Source organism: Neophocaena asiaeorientalis, unplaced genomic scaffold (genome assembly GCF_003031525.2).
Source record: "Neophocaena asiaeorientalis asiaeorientalis breed wild unplaced genomic scaffold, Neophocaena_asiaeorientalis_V1.1 scaffold505, whole genome shotgun sequence".
NCBI lineage: Eukaryota > Metazoa > Chordata > Mammalia > Artiodactyla > Phocoenidae > Neophocaena > Neophocaena asiaeorientalis.
This window is the reverse complement of record NW_020174704.1, coordinates 1,207,875-1,227,935: the sequence shown is the minus strand read 5'-3', so window position 1 is coordinate 1,227,935 and position 20,061 is coordinate 1,207,875. Positions and strand designations below refer to the sequence as shown.

The 20,061-nt window shown below is 38.9% G+C and overlaps 1 protein-coding gene across 7 annotated transcripts in view; it reads right to left on the bottom strand.

Moving 5' to 3' along the window:
• COQ3 (coenzyme Q3, methyltransferase) overlaps positions 1-20,061 on the bottom strand; it is a 32,525-nt gene that overhangs the window by 1,065 nt on the left and 11,399 nt on the right. For 2 of the 7 annotated variants that reach the window (XM_024759338.1, XM_024759342.1), the window contains exons 3-7: positions 17,678-17,830; positions 14,845-14,944; positions 11,389-11,631; positions 8,264-8,423; positions 6,125-7,023 (exon numbers count right to left, since the gene is read on the bottom strand). In XM_024759338.1, coding sequence (XP_024615106.1) covers positions 6,875-7,023; positions 8,264-8,423; positions 11,389-11,631; positions 14,845-14,944; positions 17,678-17,830 — 805 coding nt within the window. In that variant the 3' untranslated portion in view covers positions 6,125-6,874. The other 5 variants (XR_003005141.1, XM_024759340.1, XM_024759339.1 and 2 more) reach the window with 5 other exon arrangements.

The following is a 20,061-nucleotide window of genomic DNA, read 5'->3' as shown; positions in this document are numbered from 1 at the left end:
AGAATAACACAGATACATATATATATATATATATATATATATATATTTATGAAATTTCTGGGTCAAAAGAGCCATGCATTGTAATTGTGATAGATGTTGCCATATTGTTCTCCATAAAGAGCAATACACACTCTCCATAGTTTTGAAAGTGTCTCTTTTCTCATACATAGCCTAACCACACATATTCTTAAATATTTTGATCCTTCCTAATTGTCAATGAGAAAGTAGTCTCGTAGTTTTAAATTTGTGTTTCTTATTACGTGTGAGGTTGAGTACACTTTTTTGAAAGATGCATTTGTATTGACTTTTCTATGAACTGTTCATTTTCTTCACTGGGTTATTAGTATTTTTCGTTGATTTATATGAGGTCCTAATTGAGAAAGAGAATTCTTTTTCTGTAAATTAGTTTGCAAACATTTTCCCCAGCTTGCTGTTTTTCAATTTTTTCTTCTACGACTTCTTGGTTTTCTATCATAGTTTCAAAGAGGCCTTCTCCTCTGAGTGGGATGTTCCAATCTGTGGCTTCAGATGTTCTTAGGTAACCTCAGGTGTTGACCATAAAGGTATGGTAGAAGCCTCTAGAGACAAGGTTCTGTTGCTGATGAGGTAATGCACAAACCATCCACATAGACGTTGGAGTTACTCAGGAAGCTGGGAGGACTTAGGTAAGAACAAAGACACTGTGATTGAGGGTTGTGGCCAGAAGTGGAGTTTGGCAATAAACGGGGAGTAGAGGTTAGGAGAGCTAGACTTGAGGCTTGGAGACATGAGAGCTTTTATTCAAGAGTAATGGCAGTAATGGCAGTGGTCCAGTGGCTAAGACTCCTCGCTCCCAATGCAGGGGGCCCATGTTTGATCCCTGGTCAAGGAACTACACCCCACATGCACAACTAAGAGTTCACATGCTGCAACTAAAGATCCCACATGCCGCAACTAAGACCTGGCACAGCCAAATAAATGAATAAATATTAAAAAAAAAAAAAAGAGTAATGGCAGTGGGACTTTCCTGGTGGTCCAGCGGTTAAGACTCTGCACTCCCAATGCAGGGTGTGCGGGTTTAATCCCTGGTCAGGGAACCAGGTGCCACATACCACATGGCGGGGCCTAAAATAAATAAATTTGAAACAGTACATTTATAAAACCTCATATATAGTATGAGCCCACCTCTGTAAAAGAATTTGTAAAAAGCAGAAAAAAAGAAAAAAGAGTAATGGCTGTGAGTGAAAAGGACTCAGATCCCATCTCGCAACTCTGAGGTTCACAGACAATATGAAACTTCCTCTCAGAATGGCTGCAGGTGAAATCATATCCTCAGAGGAAAGCCAGGTTTCAGTTAAGGTAGAAAGTAAAGGAAACTTCAATGCAGACTTGAGAAGTAGGGTAGTTGATAAATCATGAACTGGTGCTTATAGAGGTCACAGCAGAAAAGTGTAGAAGGGAGAAGTGGGAGGTTGAGTCAGGGAAGACAAATTCAAGAAACAGTCTTAGGGAGAGATTATAGAAAAGAATCAGTGTGGGTGTCTGAATCTTGGGCAACGACTAGGGATTGCAGGGATCCTTATCAGGCTACAAGAGTGTCAAAAACATTTGGCCCCAGCAGGTCTGTAGAGTGCCAGTCACCTGGGCCTGAACTGATTGATCTCAGAGGAAGATGTCATCTCAAGAGCACGGAGAGATTTGCCTCTGGAAGAGTTAAAGGTTCAGCATCCATTGATTGGTTCTCAGGGAAAAACGAGAGCAAAACTGCCAGGTCTGTGGGTGCTCAGGTAAACAAGCAGAGGCCTGAGAGCGCAAAGCCCTCGTTACTATGCGGTGAGTCTGGGTGCTACCTGGTGGTGTGTGTGAGGATGGGGACAGATGAAGATGAGGAGAGCTGCTGGGACATCCCACCCGCACAAGGCAGTTCCCTTAGGCTCTTTGATAACATTGGGTTGCGTATTTCTCATCCATCCACCCACCTAGCCTGCTACATAGGTGGCTAATCCAACTATTTATCTCTATTTAAAATCAATCTTTTGGGAATTCCCTGGCGGTCCAGTGGTTAGGACTCTGTGCTTTCACTGCCAAGGGTGCGACCAAAAAATACATAAATAATAAAATCAATCCTTTTTTTTAATGAGTTGAAATTCTTTAAACGTTGCATAAATCTGATTGTTAATTAATCTAGACTTCTACCATCCCATCCTGACAAAACTGTCTAAAAACAGAATCCCAGAATGTCTCTTCAATTTAATATCAAAAGAATGACCAAAAAGAGGCAATTTAAATCATGATCCAGTTTTCACCTTTCACAGCTATTGACACCCTTCATGTTCACGTTTACAAAATATAAGCAGAAGACAGAGTGACCGTATTTTTCTTTTCCTGACATGTTCTGTCAAGTAAAGACTGTATTTCCCTACTGCAGTATTTTAACTATAGTCACCTTTAACCTTTTTTGGGGGTCATGAAACTTTTGAGACTCTGATGAAAGCTATGGGACATTCTCGGCAGAAAAATACACACACACGCAAAATTTTCTTCCCTATTTCAGGGGGTTCCTAGAACCTCAGAAGCCTGTATCAGGACTCCAGATACAGAGCCTGTTTTAGAGTCAGAAAGACATGTGCAGATCTTATATGATGTCAGTGACTTTATGTCTGTTGGGTCCCATCTGTCAACGGGAAACAAAGATTCAAATCTATCAGAGTGGAAACATCTCGTGTCCATATTTACTTTGTAACTCTCCACCCCCATTCTCAGTTCTGTTCACATCATCTTGAGAACGTATTTTCTTCCTTTGGTTCCAACTGGTGGCTTTTAGTTCCTAGACAGTGGCTCGTTTATATGTGCTGCATCCTTTTCTTGCTGGGATACAAGAGGTTTATTGATCTCACAATAAATTCTTTTGCTTGATTTTCATGCAAACCATCAGTGTCAGGATTTTTGGCTTTTTTTTTTTTTTTTTGATACAGGGAAGACTTGCATGTCATTTGCATCTCATTAGTAATAGTCAAGTAGGAATCTCCCTTCTGATACAGTCGCATTGTAAGTTAATAAAAGCAATTATGTGTTGACTGTTCTAACACTTTCATTTGGTTTCGTTTCCGTCTTTATTTCTCCATTGACATTTTCTTATGATTCGTAGATTTTTGGATCAATGTCTGTAAGCCTGTAATTACACAAATATGTTTTACAGAATTGCAGGGACCTTGCCAACCCAGGTTTAAAAAATATTTCCAGTAAGCATGACTTACTCCTATGCCTTGTTACCGAGCAGTCTCTCTAAATCTTTACTTGATGCCTCTCAATATTGTGTATTCCAGGTCAACTGTAGCACAGAAGCCCTCGTTGAGTGTCCCTAGCACACATCAAAAAAACGTTTCAAATGATGTCAAAATTTTTTACTTTTTTGCTTGACTGAGATGTTTTTGTTGTGTAGTACTTGAATTCAATACTTCTCTTCAATTTATAATTAATACAATAGTAAAACCTGTAACTATAATAGAAAGTAAGGCTATAATTTTATTTGGGGTCTTTAAAGCATTTTATTAAGTTGCCATCAGTAGCATGTAATTGTTTCAGTCATAGAAAGGCAAAGAAGCTCTAAGAGAACTGAGGCAACTAGCCCAGACTCTAGATTTTGTGATGCTGTTTGATTTAAATGCTTTTGAAGGTGCTACCTTGCATACAGACAATTCACATACGTGATAATAATCCAGTTGTGTGTGGTTATGCTACCACGATGACCATATGATGGTACAGATACTAGGTACAAGTATCAAAGTGGTGACGTGCACAAGCTCAGCAATCAGACTGCCTGGGTCTGCATCTTACTACTTGTGAGAGGCTGAATACATGTAACATCTCTGTGAAATGGAGTGGACGGTAGTCCCTACCTAATGGGGCTATTACTGAATCATACTGAATTTCCATCACTTAACAATGTATATTTTTAATAATTGAAAGTGTTCTTTCTAAAATAAATGCCCTTTGGGGGCTGCTTTTTAATCAATTTCATTACACAGTCCTTAGATTAATCGGGTTTTTTTTTAACTTTTTAATTTATTTTTGGCTGCATTGGGTTTTCGTTGCTGTGCATGGGCTTTCTCTAGTTGCGGCGAGGAAGGGCTACTCTTCGTTTCGGTGCGCGCGCTTCCCATTTCAATGGCTTCTCTTGTTGCAGAGCACAGGCTCTAGGTTTGCCGGCTTTTGTAGTTGCGGTGCACGGGCTCTAGAGCACAGGTTCAGTAGTTGTGGTGCACGGGCTTAACTGTTCCACGGCCTGTGGGATCTTTCTGGACCAGGAATCAAACCCACCTCCCCTGCATTGGCAGGCAGATTCTTAACCACTGTGCCACCAGGAAAGTCCCTGTACAATATATCCTTGTAGCTTATTTTATTCATAGTAGTTTGTATCTCTTGTATCTTGCCCCTTCACCTTATCTTTCTGTCTTATTTCACTTAGCATCTAAGACCCTCCAACAATATCCATGTTGTTGCAAATGGCAAAATTTCATTCTTTTTTGTGGCTGAGTAGTATCCCATTGTGTGTGTGTGTGTGTGTGTGTGTGTGTGTATTAGGGTGGCAAAAAAAAACTGTTTGGGTGGAAAAACCTGAACGAACTTTTTGCCCAACCCAATACATATATATAAATAACATCTTCTGTATCCATTCATCTGTTGATGGACAGTTAGGTTGCCTCCATATCTTGGCAACTGTAAACAGTGCTGCTATGAACGTTGGGGTGCACATATCTTTTTGAATTAGTGTTTTTGTTTTGTTTGGATAAATAGAAGTGGAATTGCTGGGTCATATGGTAGTTCTATTTTTAGTTTTTTGAGGAATCTCCATACTGTTTTCTGTAGTGGCTGCACCAATTCAAATGCCCACCAACAGTGTACAAGGGTTCTCTTTTGTCCACATCCTTGCCAACACTTGTTATTTGTAGACTTTTTGATGATAGCCATTCTGACAGATGAGAGTTGATACCTCATTGTGGTTTTGATTTGCATTTCCCTGGTGATTAGCGATGTTGAGCATCTTCTCATGTGCCTATTGGCCATCTGTATATCTTCTTTGGAAAAATGTCTATTCAGGTCATCTATCTTTTTTTTTTTTTTGCAGTACACGGGCTTCTCACTGTTGTGGCCTCTCCCATTGCAGAGCACAGGCTCCGGACACGCAGCCTCAGCGGCCATGGCTCACGGGCCCAGCCGCTCTGCGGCATGTGGGATCTTCCTGGACCGGGTCACGAACCCGTTTCCCCTGCATCGGCAGGCAGACTCTCAACCACTGTGCCACCAGGGAAGCCCTGTCCATCTTTTAATCTGGTTGTTTTTTTGATGTTGAGTTGTATGAGCTGTTTATATATTTTGGATATTAACCCCTTATCAATCATATCATTCGCAAATACTTTTTCCCATTCAGTAGGTTGTCTTTTTGTTTTGTTGTTGGTTTTCTTTGCTGTGCAAAAGTTTTTAAGTTTAATTGGGTTCCATTCATTTATTTTTGCTTTTGTTTCCTTTGCTTGAGGAGACCAAAAAAAAACCCAAAAATACATTGCTACAATTTATGTCAAAGAGTATTCCACCTATGTTTTCTTCTAAGAGTTTTACAGTTTCTGGTTTTCCATTTAGATTAATTTCTAATACCAACACTTTTCTTTTTTCCCAACAGATAGAATGAAGAAGCTTTGCTTTGGTAACAAAACTACTAGAATTCAGACTAAGAATCAAACTTTTAAATGAAACCCAGTGGGAACTCCTGATTTTTAGTGTCCTAATTAGACATTAGCAACTGAAGTTAAAATTTCTTTTAACCCTTTAAATGTCAGTTTCCTCCCTGGAATGCCACTGAGAAGCAAATGATAAGCTAAGATGGTTGGGAATTGTTTGCGTGGTGAGCCCAATCCAACAGGCATTGACAAAGAAATACAGAAAGCTTATAAGCTTAAAAGTGAGTAAGGCTAGGGAATTCCCCGGTGGTCCAGTGGGATGCAGCCAAAAAAAAGGCTAGAAAGTAAAAGCTGACTTTCTGTATGAGTCACAGGCGTTCAACCTATATTTCTCATATTTGGTCAACACCCTCTATCAAAGTCCTTATACATTCTGGACTTTCAGAAAAAGCCAAAAAATCACATACTTCAAGAGGCGTGAAAGTATATTTCAAGTCAGTCCCTCTAATTACAAAATGTTAGCCGAAAAAGAAAATTTCCATAACTAAACTCTTAAATTGAGTTCAAAAATCTTTTCTACTTAAAAAAGGCACCACAAAACATTTATAGAACTGTACAGAGAAAAATGTCCAACATAATCTGAATTTCTTGATTCTAATGTTTGACCAAACCCAGTATATATTTAACAATCAATTTGCTTTCCAAAAACCAAAATTTAAAGGAAAAAAGACATTTTATCTTCCTAAATATAAGTGGTATAAAATAAAACCAGTCAGAAGCATAACTGCCTTTAACTAAAACCAAATAAAGAAGAACCTAGATGATACAAATTTACTTAAATTAAAACATTACAGTATATATGTATGTGCACACATGCGGGAAAAATATATAATCTGTAAGATGAAGTGAAATATGTATACCCTATTTATATAACAAAGGCTGAGAAACTTAAACTCCTAGATCACATAGACTAATCCCTTGAAGGTAGCTATTAGATGAAACAACAAGAGCTTTTATCTAAGGTTTTAGCCCTTTCTATTTGACTTTCTTTTCTTTATGATCCTGTCTCAAAAGACAAATGGTATATTTTGTGTATTTGTAAACAACAGACTTTCAAGCCATTTTACTACAGTCCTTAGAAACAATTCATTTCTTCAGCGCTTCATGCACACCTGAGTTGGTGGAGGTTTCAATGCGGAGCTCTTCTGTTTCCTCCTTTAAAGCAAATCGGCAGGAGCTGGGTGTTCCTGCATGCTGGATTTCACGGCATGAGCTGCATAATTAAGGCTGGTGTTTTCACTCCAATGCCAGTAACCTGAGAAGGGGTTGTAGAGCATTCCTGCCACAGTTTGAACTGACAGACCGTCTGAGAAAAAAAAATATCAGACAGAGCATATTTAATAAATATTTACCTTCCACATGCCAAGAGTCTCATGCAACTCTCCAAATTAAAAAAGGATTCCTAACTCAAAAGGCACAAATACTTTGTAGCCATGTACAGCTCATTCTTTACTGCAGTAGAACATAATCTCTAGCACGGTATTTGGAATTTGATAAGTACTCAATAAATGTTAGCTGTTTTTAGAAAATCCGGCCAACAACTGACTGTTCCAATCATCTTTAAAATATTTTTTCTACTCTATTTTCAACAAAGTTACTTGCAGAGAAGAAATTACCACATTTCATTGGACAGATAATATTATTCCAAGTAAAATCAAGTTTATTGATATACTGTTACATGAACAAAAAGCATGAGACACACATGAGCCTAAGAGGAATACCAAATGCCAAATAAATGAACTGACAAGTGTTATTACTTGACAGGAATTCAACAGGTAAATCAAGTGCTCACGAGGTGTAAAGCAGAGCTAGGCACTGTGGGGAGCACAAAAAGGAGACAGTCTTGCCTTCAAGCCAGAAAGAGGTTAAGAACACTAAAATAACCGTACAATAAGGCATGCTATAACTAGCATAAAACACTACATAAAAAGTGACAGGCTCCCCTGGTGGTGCAGTGGTTGAGAGTCCGCCTGCCGACACAGGGGACACGGGTTCGTGCCCCGGTCCGGGAAGATCCCACATGCTGTGGAGGGGCTAGGCCCGTGAGCCACAACTACTGAGCCTGCATGTCCGGAGCCTGTGCTCCGCAACAGGAGAGGCCGCAACAGTGAGAGACCCGCGTACCGCAAAAAAAAAAAAAAAAAAAAAAAAAAAAGTGACAAGGAAGTTCAAAATATATCTGACTATGAAGGAAGTAATACGTAAAATAAGCTGATTCAAGCACGGCCTCAATAGGACAAACTGAGGATGTGTAACTAAAAGACATTTGTACCTCATCCTTAAACAGGTGAGGACTAAACAGCCAAAAAGTATTCATTGATCATCTATGATTTGCTTGGCCCTGGGTTAGGTGCCATAGGTGAGAGAAAAGCGGATGTAGTACTTAATCCTAACTTCAAGGCGTTTATGATCTAGTTGAGGAGAGAAAACCAACATCCAAAGAATAGTGGCCTATTTCATTAAGTGCTAGGTTATGTGATTAATAATTATAGGCACATTAAAAGTTCAGTTAGGCTTTGGAAATTGGAAAAAATTTTAATACTTACTTGATTCCAGAATGCTCTCTAGCTTTTCAGGTGAAACAAACTTCTCCCATGTATGAGTACCTTTTGGTACAATACCTGCAATCTGCTCTGAAAATACAATTCCCAAGGCATAGGACAGCTGTGTTTTGTTGATTGTAGTAATGAATAAAGAACCACCAGGCTAAAAAAAAATATGTGTAGAAGTAAAATTTTAAATGTTAGGAGTAACAGTTCGATAAAGGCTTGGCTTCCCCCATCCTCCTCCCTCCTTCCAAACAGTTTAAGTGCAGTTAAGACACACAAGTATGGGGACTTCCCTGGGGGGCCAGTGGTTAAGACTCCATGCTCCCAGTGCAGGGGGCACAGGTTCGATTCCTGGTCGGGGAAGTGAGATCCCACACCGCACGGTCAAAAAAAAAACACAAAACACAAACCCACAAGTGTGAATAAAATATAATCTACCAAAATAGAGGGGTTTTTTCTCTTGGGAAGTTCATTGTTACGGGCAGTCCACTAAAGATGCTTGTACTGAGTTTATGCAACAGGGCTTACAACTAACTCCTAAAATCATACATTACTATGATTTATGTTTATATTTATACATTCTTTTGTACATAGCAAATAATTTGTAATAAAAATATAGAAATGAGATCCGGCTGCTCTTCCTTGTTACATGTCCACACTGATGTCTTAATGTGTCAACACTGCTTTCTTTTTGGGTGCCGAGTCTGCCTAACTTGTTTGGTACAGCGCACACTGCCCCATGGTTTGTGCAGGCTGGCAAGGCCAATAAGTGTTCTCTGACAAAAGCCTTAATGATTAAGGTATGAAAGTGTTTTGTTTTGTTTTGATTTCATTAGTATAAAGAATATAAAGAGATCAAGATAAGAACTTCAGTGAATGCAAACCACTTACGGGATTGTTTAGTCTGCCATGTTTTAGTGACTATATTTATAGTGTTTCCTGTATGTACTCCCACAAATGGCAAGAACATTAATGTCTCTTCCACACATTCTCATTAGCACCTGATGGAGATAAAATGCCTAAGACCCCTTCCAAAATAATCATATTAAGATATATATGTATGAAAATATCTCAAATAACACTAAACCAGAAATAAAAATGATAAGAGAAGGCCCTGAAATATTGGGATGTGCCCTTAAGACTAAAATATCAGACACGACTTCATTACACATTATAACTTTTCTCTGTAAAACTCTAGTATTCTAAAATATCTCATTAAAAATCACTCATGTGTGGGCTTCCTGGTGGCGCAGTGGTTGAGAGTCCGCCTGCTGATGCAGGGAACACGGGTTCGTGCCCCAGTCCGGGAAGATCCCACATGCCGCGGAGCGGCTGGGCCCATGAGCCATGCCCGCTGAGCCTGTGCGTCCGGAGCCTGTGCTCCGCAACGGGTGAGGCCACAGCAGTGAGAGGTCCGCGTACCGTGAAAAAAAAAAAAAAAAATCACTTATGTGTCAATTATATCTCAGTAGAGCTAGGGGAAAAATTACTTATAAATATCTAATCTGTGTTTCATAAAATCTTACTCTAAGGAAATAGTGATGAACATTGGTCATTTTTTTTAAAATAGGCTTTCCATTAAAGCAAAACTTAGTTTTAAATTCCACGATGCCAGTATCCCTAATATATGTGAGAACTTCCATCCATACACACTGACTGAGACACTACCCAAAAAGAAATAATTAAGGAATTTTCCTTGGAAAATAGGAGGTATACCTAATAAAATTTGTTTTTAAGAGGAAACACCACCAAGAAACTATACACATTGAAGGAGACTACGGAGATATGGCAACTAAATGCAATATGGAATACTGGATTGGATCCTACAACAGAAAAATGACATTAGTGGAAACACTAATGAAATTTAACAGGGTCTGTAGTGTAGTTAATAGTATAATGTCAACTAATTTTGTAGTTTTGAGAAATATACCATGGGCTACATACAGGGCTAGGAGTACAGTGAGGCAAGTGAGGTACTGAGGGCACAGAATCCAAGGAGGCACTCACTCTCTGGGGCATGCAAATGCAGGACTGGCACAGAATAGCGAGTGCCGCCTTTGACTTTCTGCCACACCTGCCTCACCCCAGTTCCTACCCTTATTATGTAGAATGTTAACAGTAGGGAAGACTGGGTGAAGGGCACCCTTCACCACCCTTCACAGTGGGAACACTGTGTACTATCTTTCCAACTCTTCTATAAATCTAAAATTATTTTAAAAGTATTTTTTAAAAGCTCTATTTAGATAAAGGCTAAGCATTTAATTCTTTTAGCTCTTGACCTTAGGGAGTTACCTCTTGAATACATAAACAACAGAGTTGATATAGTAATAATAATACTTTGGAAATATTTATTAAAAGAAAATTTGGAACCACCTTCAGAGGACTGTGTCAAATTATATAAGCATAATAATGTAGGGACTTCCCTGGTGGCGCAGTGGTTAAGAATCCGCCTGCCAATGCAGGGGACACACGTTCGAGCCCTGGTCCGGGAAGATCCCACATGCCGCTGAGCAGATAAAAAGATGTAGCCTTAAGCCCTACTTAAGTGCCTAGTGACCTGTGACTTAAAGACCATGTGACCTCTGACACCTCAGATTCTGATCTTCATTGGGTCAAAGGAGGTCATAATGCCTGCCTTACCTTCCTCACCTGGTTGTAGGTAAGATCTGATGAGATCATTTGTATGAAGTATTCTTTTATAAGCTGATAACTGTTACACATATCACATACACAGAGTGACTTAACAAATGCTGGCTAACCAATTTATGCTAATAATGGTTTTTTATTTTTAAGTATTAATCCAAGTCAATTTCTTAGTAATTGTCATTCAATGCCTATTAGGTAATTAATCCAGACTACACCAAAGAAAAATACCACTATAAATCTATTGTTTGTATTGCAGTGTTCAGCACCAACATTTTTCAAGATCCCTGGACATCAAGATACTAGATCTGGAAAACCCCAGATATCGAGAGCAGGCTGAGAGGCAGAAGTAATCTCCAGTAGAGATGCTGTCCCCTCATCCTGTCTTCCTGGTTTCAAGTATTATAAAACATTTATTGCTATGGATACATACACAAACTCAAAAGAAAACACAAATAAGTAAACTCTGCCAGTCTTACTTTTAACACTTGACAGCAGCATTGTATAAACACTTCTAGATCAATCACGTGTTCTACAACTTCAGAAGCTACAACAGCATCAAAGGTTTCTGCAGTTTCTTCCACAATCTTTTCCAGGGAACACGCTCTGTACTCTATCCGCTTATCCAGGACTGGGTCAAATGATTTATGGTGCTGTGCTGTTTTAATGTTCTCATCCACAGGATCAATTCCAATAACTGAAGCCCCAAGCCGCCCTAGAGGCTAATGGCATAAGAAATCATTACCCTCAGGAAGAAAATAGAACGCACGTCAGCAATAAAAAGCTTCTCAAAAAGGAGACAAGATTAGGCACGAGGTGTTAATTGTTGGAGATCATTTATGGGTACACGAGAGTTCAATACACCATTTTCTCTAGCTTGTACACGTTTGATAATTTCCATAATAAAAAGCTTAAAAGTGAGAACAATAATCACAACAAAACTTACCAGGAACTGCTTAAGATAGTGAGGAAATTTTTGTCTACATTCTCTAGATATATTCTCAGGCACACAGTACAGTATTAACATATTTAAAGTGCAATAAACGTAACATGTCATTGTAAAAAGAGCAAACTTTTCTAATACTCAAATTCTCTGAAGCACATTTTTTTCTCCATAGTTTCTCTTGTGACTAAAAACGATTCTTCGTAGCTAATTCTTCTTTCAGCCTTTATATTCAGTCACTTCCCATGACATGCCCAAGTTTTTAAACACAGCCTTTATTTTGATCAAAACTGCATAGCATTTATTTTATAACTCTTTAGTTAATAAGCTAAAAGTATAAATCAAATTATTTTAACTTTAGAGACATAAATCTGTAATAATACACGGAGAAGATCATAGAACACATAGAGTAAAATTGTACTAATTTACAATTTGATACACCTCATATTCTTGATTCTAAGGGATGTATTTTCACATATTTTACATTTCCTGAAATTTTATAATTGATGTCAAGAGAAACCAGCGCACTGCCATATGAAGAACACATTTTCTGTGCATATGGAAACTTAGCTATGTATCAAAGGCCTCTGTTAACCTCACTGTCAACTTGGCTGTTATGATCTTGACAGTAACACACACCATCGTATCTTCACTTACATTTGTATCCTGTACTGTTTGCTTAAAATATCTTTCAAGCAAAGATTATGATGCAGCATTTAAACAAAAAGTTATTGTGTTGATAGGATATTACAAAATAGAACTGTAGGGCATAAATATTCTGTCAGCTAAAGCAAGTATTGTTCACAGGGAGAAGTACTCTAGAGCACCTAAGAAGGGGAGAGCCCCCAAAGCAGGCAAAATTCTGTTACATTTTGATACTGAAGCAAGTGCAAAAGGACAGCTTATCAGTGCATTTAAACCAGCGGAAATTGCCTAATATCTTGGGAGCGAAGAGACAACAAAATTTCCAAAGCTATACAAATGACCAGTGCTTTTTTTTTAATTGAAGTATAGTTGATTTACAATATTATATTAGTTTCAGGTGTACAACATAGTAATTCAATACTTTTATAGATTATACTCCATTTAAAGTTATTATAAAATAATGGCTGTATTTCCCTGTGCTGTACAATATATCCTTGTTGCTTATTTATTTTATGCATAGTAGTTTGTACCTCTTAATCCTCCTACCCATATCTTGCCCCTGTCCCCTTCCTTCTCCCCACTGGCAACCACTGGTTTGTTCTCTGTATCTGTGAATCTGTTTCTGTTTTGTTATATTCATTTGTTTGCTTTATTTTTAAGATTCCATACATAAGTGATAACATACAGTATTTGTCTTTGTCTGACTTATTTTACTAAGTGTAATACCCTCTAGGTCCACCCACATTGTTGCAAATGGCAAAATTTTCATTCTTTTTTATGGCTATTATTCCTGTGTGTGTGTGTGTGTGTGTGTGACATCTTCTTTATCCACTTATCTGTTGATGGACACTTAGGTTGCTTCCATATCTTGGCTCTTGTAAATAGTGCTGCTATGAACATTGGGGTGCGTGTATCTTTTCGAATTCGTTTTTTTGTTTTCTTCAGATGTATACCCAGGAGTGGAACTGCTCAGTCATATGGTAGTTCTATTTTTAGTTTTTTGCGGAACCTCCATACTGTTTCCTGTAGTGGCTGCACCAATTTACATTCCCACCAACAGTGTACTACGGTTCTGTTTTCTCCACATCGTCATCAGCATTTGTTATTTGTAGAATTTTTAATGATAGCCATTCTGACTGGTGTGAGGTGATATCTAATTGTGGTTTTGACATGCCTTTCTCTGATGATTAGCAATGTTGAGCATCTTTTCATGTGCCTATTGGCCATCTGTATATCTTCTTTGGAAGAATGTCTACTCAGGTCTTCTGCTCGTTTTTTAACCTGGTTGTTTGTTTTTTGATGTTGAGTTGTATGAACTGTTTATATATTTTGGATATTAACCCCTTATCAATCATATCATTTGCAAATACTTTCTCCCATTTAGTAGGTTATCTTTTTGTTCTGATGATGGCTTCCATTGTTGTGGAAAAGCTTTTAAGTTTAATTAGGTCCCATTTATTTATTTATACCAGTGCCCCATTTTTGTGTAAAAAAAAATAAATCCTCACTATAATTTTCTGAAATACTTATATATATTTTTTTGTTTTATTGTCTTTAATAATATTGCATTTAATAGTGTCAACAGAGAGTCTTCTATCAGTTTAATTATTTCTTCTATGTAAGTAATCTATCCTCCTCACTAGGAGTTCTTTGAGTTTTCTCTTTTTCTCTGGTATTCATCATGATATGTATGTTTGTGCCTTCATTTGGCATCATTAGGGCCCATCTGAGGTTTCATGTCTTTTTTAAATTCTAAGATGGAATACTTATATATTTTTAAGAAAGTAAAAAGCATGTACTAGTTTATAATCATAAAAATATTAAAAACATTATACACTTCCTGTTTTAAAAATGAACAATATTATTTGTTAAAAGGATAAAAGAGGCATAAGCCCACTTTTTCTCAATTTTTTTTTTCCCCAGTTAAAAATGCCAAGAAAGCTGGGCTTTCCTGGTGGCTCAGTGGTTAAGAATCCGCCTGCCAATGCAGGGGACACAGGTTTGAGCCCGGGTCCGGGAAGATCCCACATGTCGCGGAGCAACTAAACCCGTGCACCACAACTACTGAGCCTGCGCTCTAGAGCCCGAGAGCCACAACTACTGAGTCCGCGTGCCACAACTACTGAAGCCTGTGCACCTAGAGGCCATGCTCCGCAACAAGAGAATCCACTGCAATGAGAAGCCCGTGCACCGCAATGAAGAGTAGCCCCCGCTCACCGCAACAAGAGAACGCCCGCACAGCAACAAAGACCCAACACAGCCAGAAATAAATAAATAAATAAATAAAAATAAAGTTCCCTTTTAAAAAAATAAAAGAAAAATGTCAGGAAAGTTGTAAATCACTTACCTCCGTTAACAATCCACCACCACAGCCAACATCAAGAATCTTCATCCCAGACAAAGGTTTTCCTGGCTGGTGATCAGCAGCTGTTTTTAAAAGATTGTCTCTGTTAAAAAAATTCAAAATATATTTAAAAAATCATTAATTTTATCAATAAAGTCTTAAAAGTGCATAATTTTCAAAGAAATATTAAACTCTCTTTTTAAATAGACTTGATTTTGGGGGTAAAAAAACTTATTTTCAGCATAAAATGACATTATTCTTAATTTATAAGATATTTTTAGTAGTCAGAAGCAGGAGGTTTAAAGTTCTTGAAATAATCTACTAATAATTATGACTTAACTATTACTTTAGTAATAATCTAAAGAAAAACTTTAAAAACAATCTAGTTTAGATTAGCCTAATTTTATTCACTTGAGATATCATGTTACCTGAGGTATTATTAGCTATGTTGCTAGTACTTGCTAGACCCATTTCATATCAGCAACAAATAGGTTATTTTACAGGGTTTAGTAGAAGCAGACTGGAGATCTATATTTGCAGAATTTGCCTACATTCCCTTCTAAATTGAGTCACTTTTCATCTTCTTAGTGGTGTTTTCATGATCATGTAAACAGGCACCCAAATCAAGTAAACTTAATTCTAAGATAATCATAGCAATATTTTCCCACATACACAAATGTAAACACACACACACACACACCTATATACATACACAGATATATAGAGCTAACAGTATCGTAAACTAAACTTTTAAGTTGGGCTACATACAAATTCTAATTATACTTATATTAAAATGTCATATATAACAAGGACATCTTAGGAAATCTTTTATTGCTATTCAAATTAACTGACTTCTAACAAAAACCTAGATAGTGGTTAAGTAGATAATTTCAGAACGTTATAATATACAGAAAGGACCCATTTCAAATGAAATCCAATCCATTCTTCACACATTGGCCAAAATGACTTCTTTATATCATAGTTTAGATCACATTGCTCCCTTTCAATGGTTTTAATTATGATCAGAATAAAATCTAAGCTTCTAACCATAATTTGTACTGCCCTGGATGGTCTTTTCTAGTGTGATGTCTAACTAGTAGTGTCACATTAGTTGGAACAGAGTAGTTCTCAAGCTGAGCATGCATCAGAATCACCTGGAAGGAAAACACAGACTGCTGACCCCCCAAAGCAGTAGGTCCAGTGTGATACCTGAGAATTTTGTATTTCTATCAAGATCACAGGTGATACTGATGTTGCTAGTCCAGGGCTAACCTTGAGAACCACTGATCTAGCCTAACAGAATGACATTTCTGCTTTGCTCTGCCTTAGTGTTTCAATGATCCACTAATTCAGTGGTAATAAGAATGTGCCGGGCTTCCCTGGTGGCGCAGTGGTTGGGAGTCTGCCTGCCGATGCGGGGGACGCGGGTTCGTGACCCGGTCCGGGAAGATCCCACGTGCTGCGGAGCGGCTGGGCCCGTGAGCCATGGCCGCTGAGCCTGTGCGTCCGGAGCCTGTGCTCCGCAACGGGGGAGGCCGCGGCAGTGAGAGGCCCACGTACCACAAAAAACAAAAAACAAACAAACAAAAAAAAAGAATGTGCCAATATTTTCCTTTTTGCTGCACTGATAAAACCAGCAAAAACCAATCAGGAAGTTCCTTGAGGGCAGTCTGAATCTGATATTCTGTGTCTATCACACTGCCTTGCCCATGTCGGCTGCTCAAAAATGTTTAATAAATAAATAAATAAATGGACAGAAGAACGAATGAACAATTGATAAGTGGAGTCTTGATAAGTGGAGTCTGATGAACCCTTGCCTTTATCTCCCATGGCAAACTCTAAGTTCCGGAAGCACACAGACTGTGTTTTGAATGATGAATATCTCAGTAGCTTTTACAGATTCCAGCCCCCACGCTCTGTACAAGGTAAGTTCTCAAAAAAATATTTGTTGAATTGAACTTTCTCAGTACTATTCCCTTTATCAGAACTGCCTAAAAGGCCAAAGATGCTATAAAATGACCTTGATGCCATAGGACCCTAATTCCTTTTCATATGGATTTAATTCTAATTAACTCAATAATATCCAAAAATACTTCAAGTTAATTTATGAAACAGTGTAGAACTCGAGTGATGCTATTAAAAAATTAATAGTTTCGGGACTTCCCTGGTGGGACAGTGGTTAAGAATCCACCTGCCAGTGCAGGGGACATGGGTTCAAGCCCTGGTCCGGGAAGATCTCACATGCCACGGAGCAACTAAGCCTGTGCGCCACAACTACTGAGCCTGTGCTCTAGAGCCTGTGCTCCGCAACAAGAGAGGCCACCGCAATGAGAAGCCTGTGCACTGCAATGAAGAGTAGCCCCTGCTCGTCACAACTGGAGAAATCCCGTGTGCAGCAACGAAGACCCAATGCAGCCAAAAATAAGTAAATAAAACAAATTTTTAAAAATATGTAGGGCTTCCCTGGTGACGCAGTGGTTGAAAGTCCGCCTGACGATGCAGGGGACACGGAGTCGTGCCCCGGTCCGGGAAGATCCCACATGCCGCGGAGAGGCTGGGCCCATGAGCCATGGCCGCTGGGCCTGCGCGTCCGGAGCCTGTGCTCCGCAACGGGAGAGGCCACAACAGTGAGAGGCCCGCGTACCGCAAAAAAAAAAAAAAAAAAATTAGTAGTGTCAAACAATGGATATTGAAGAGAATCTCCCTAATTTCTAAAGCAAAGTTAAAATGCAGCATTTTGAACCTAGGCATAAACCGAGAGAAAAATGAACTCGAAAGAAAATGAATTATTGAAAAGAGTTGTATTTTAAAAGATCTAGAATTTCTGTAATGTTACCTAATGAACGGCACCCTCAGGTCATTCATAGAGTGAAGAGGTGCATATACTCCTTGCTCGTCCCACCACCTGTGCGCCAAGGCCAGGAAGGTCTTCACCTCACTGCTGTCTACAGTGGTCCGGGAAGTACTGTACAGTCTTGTCCAAGGGAGTCTAAGAGGTCAGAAGGAAGAGCCAGGCAAAAACTGCCATTTAAAAAAATGTAACATGGGATATATTAAGTAGAAAGATATTCTAATTTGCAATTTACTAGACTCTAAATATATGTATCGCTCATTTTTGATGCTTCGAAACAAGTTTTCTTATAATCACATTGCTTATAAATAGATATATATATGTATATGTGTGTGTGTGTGTGTATATATCTATATATAGTCACAGATGAAACAAATCAATTTGCTTTCGAAGTAAGTTACAACAAAAATGAAACTTTATAAAACTTGGCCTTTTGGGTCACGTAGTAGTAGTAGTAACTATTTACTGAATACTTACTAAATACCAGGTACTGCTTGTTTAAGAAATCCCTATATGTCATATGTCATCTTATTTAATCCTCAGCAACTCCATAAGGTAGGTACTATTATTATCTCTAGTGCACAGACAAGAAAAGGAAGGCTCAGAGAGATTAAGTGGTGGAGCCAGGATTTGAACTCAGATGCCTCAGCCTTCTCTCCATTTCTACTGCTTGATCATACTAATCCAAGCTCCCGTCATCTCTTGCCTGAACTATTGTCCTAGCCTTCTATTTAGTTGGCCTTCTTAGGACTTCATCCCCCTCTAATCTGTTCCCCACAATGCACCCAGAGTGACTGTTCTGAAATATAAATATGATCATGCTATTTTCCCACTTAAAATGCTTCCATGGCTTTCCAGTGACATTGGGAAAAAGACCAAAATCCTTAGCATAGCATACAATACTCTGAATTATTTGGTCCCCAGTTTCTTCCCTCTCCAAAGTCACTTCCCACTCCTCTCTTCATCCTCCCCACTCCAGCCACATGGGCCTTCTTTAAGTTCTTTGAATTGGCAATGCTTGTTCATTCCCCAGATACTTTGGACATGTCATTCCCTCTGTCTGGAACATTGTTCTCACATTCCCCCTTCCCTCCTTTACACACCTAATTAATTTCTTCTCATCCTTTAGACCTTAGTTTAAATAGAATGTCATCTAATACTGTCCTATTTTAACTCCTATACAACTCTGTACTTCTTTGTGAGCCTATGTGATTACTTGATCATGTCTCTCCATTGGAACATAAGCTGTCTTGCTTACCATTTTATCCCTAGTGACAAGCACAGTTCCTAAAACACAGTTGGTGCTCGGGAAACATTTGTCAAATAAATAGTCTGAAGGAGAAGGCCCAGAAAAGTATATAATTCACGTAAATATATTTTTTAATCAAATGGAATCAAACAGGGACTAAATGGGGATCAGACAGACACTACACCAGGTCCCATGTCAAAGTACATGATAGGAAAATCCTTCAGAGGTTTTTGGGTAAAAGAGAATAGGTTGTTACATTAGCATAGGTAATGCCATTTAAATTTTACTATGTTTTTCTAAGCTACATAGAGTACATTCTATATTGATTACTTAATATCCTTTTAAGAGTTAAATATCACTCTTCTTTAATATTATTTTATGAATATTACCCTCTTTTTCATGCTTCATGCAAAGCCTCAGTAATCAAGGACTAACTTACAGGGACTTCCCTGGTGGTCCAGTGGTAAAGAATCTGCCTTCCAACGCAGGGGACGCAGGTTCAATCCCTGGTCGGGGAACTAAGATCCCACATGCCATGGGGCAAGTAAGCCCCCTTGCCACAACTACTGAGCCCACGCACCTCAACTAGAGAGCCCACGTGCTCTGGAGCCCGCACGCCACAACTAGAGAGAAAAAAAAAAAAACCTGCACGCCACAACTAGAGAGAAGCCTGTGTGCCGCAACGAAAGATCCCACATGCCACAACCAAGACCCAACGAAGCCAAAAATAAATTAAATAAATAAAATAAATTTTTTAAAAAAAGGACTAACTTGGGCTTCCCTGGTGGCACAGTGGTTGAGAGTCCGCCTGCCGATGCGGGGGACACGGGTTCATGCCCCGGTCCGGGAGGATCCCACATGCCGCGGAGCGGCTGGGCCTGTGAGCCATGGCCACTGGGCCTGCGCGGCTGGAGCCTATGCTCCGCAACGGGAGAGGCCACAACAGCGAGAGGCCTGCGTACCGGAAAAAAAAAGGACTAACTTACAATACTTAACAGTAGGTGGTTGCTCAGTTGACTAAGAATGATTTTACAGACATCCAGTCTTAAAAGAGCCAGTTCATTTATGAGCATGCACTTGGAGAACAGAGCTCATACCTTAACACAATGCAATATTTTTC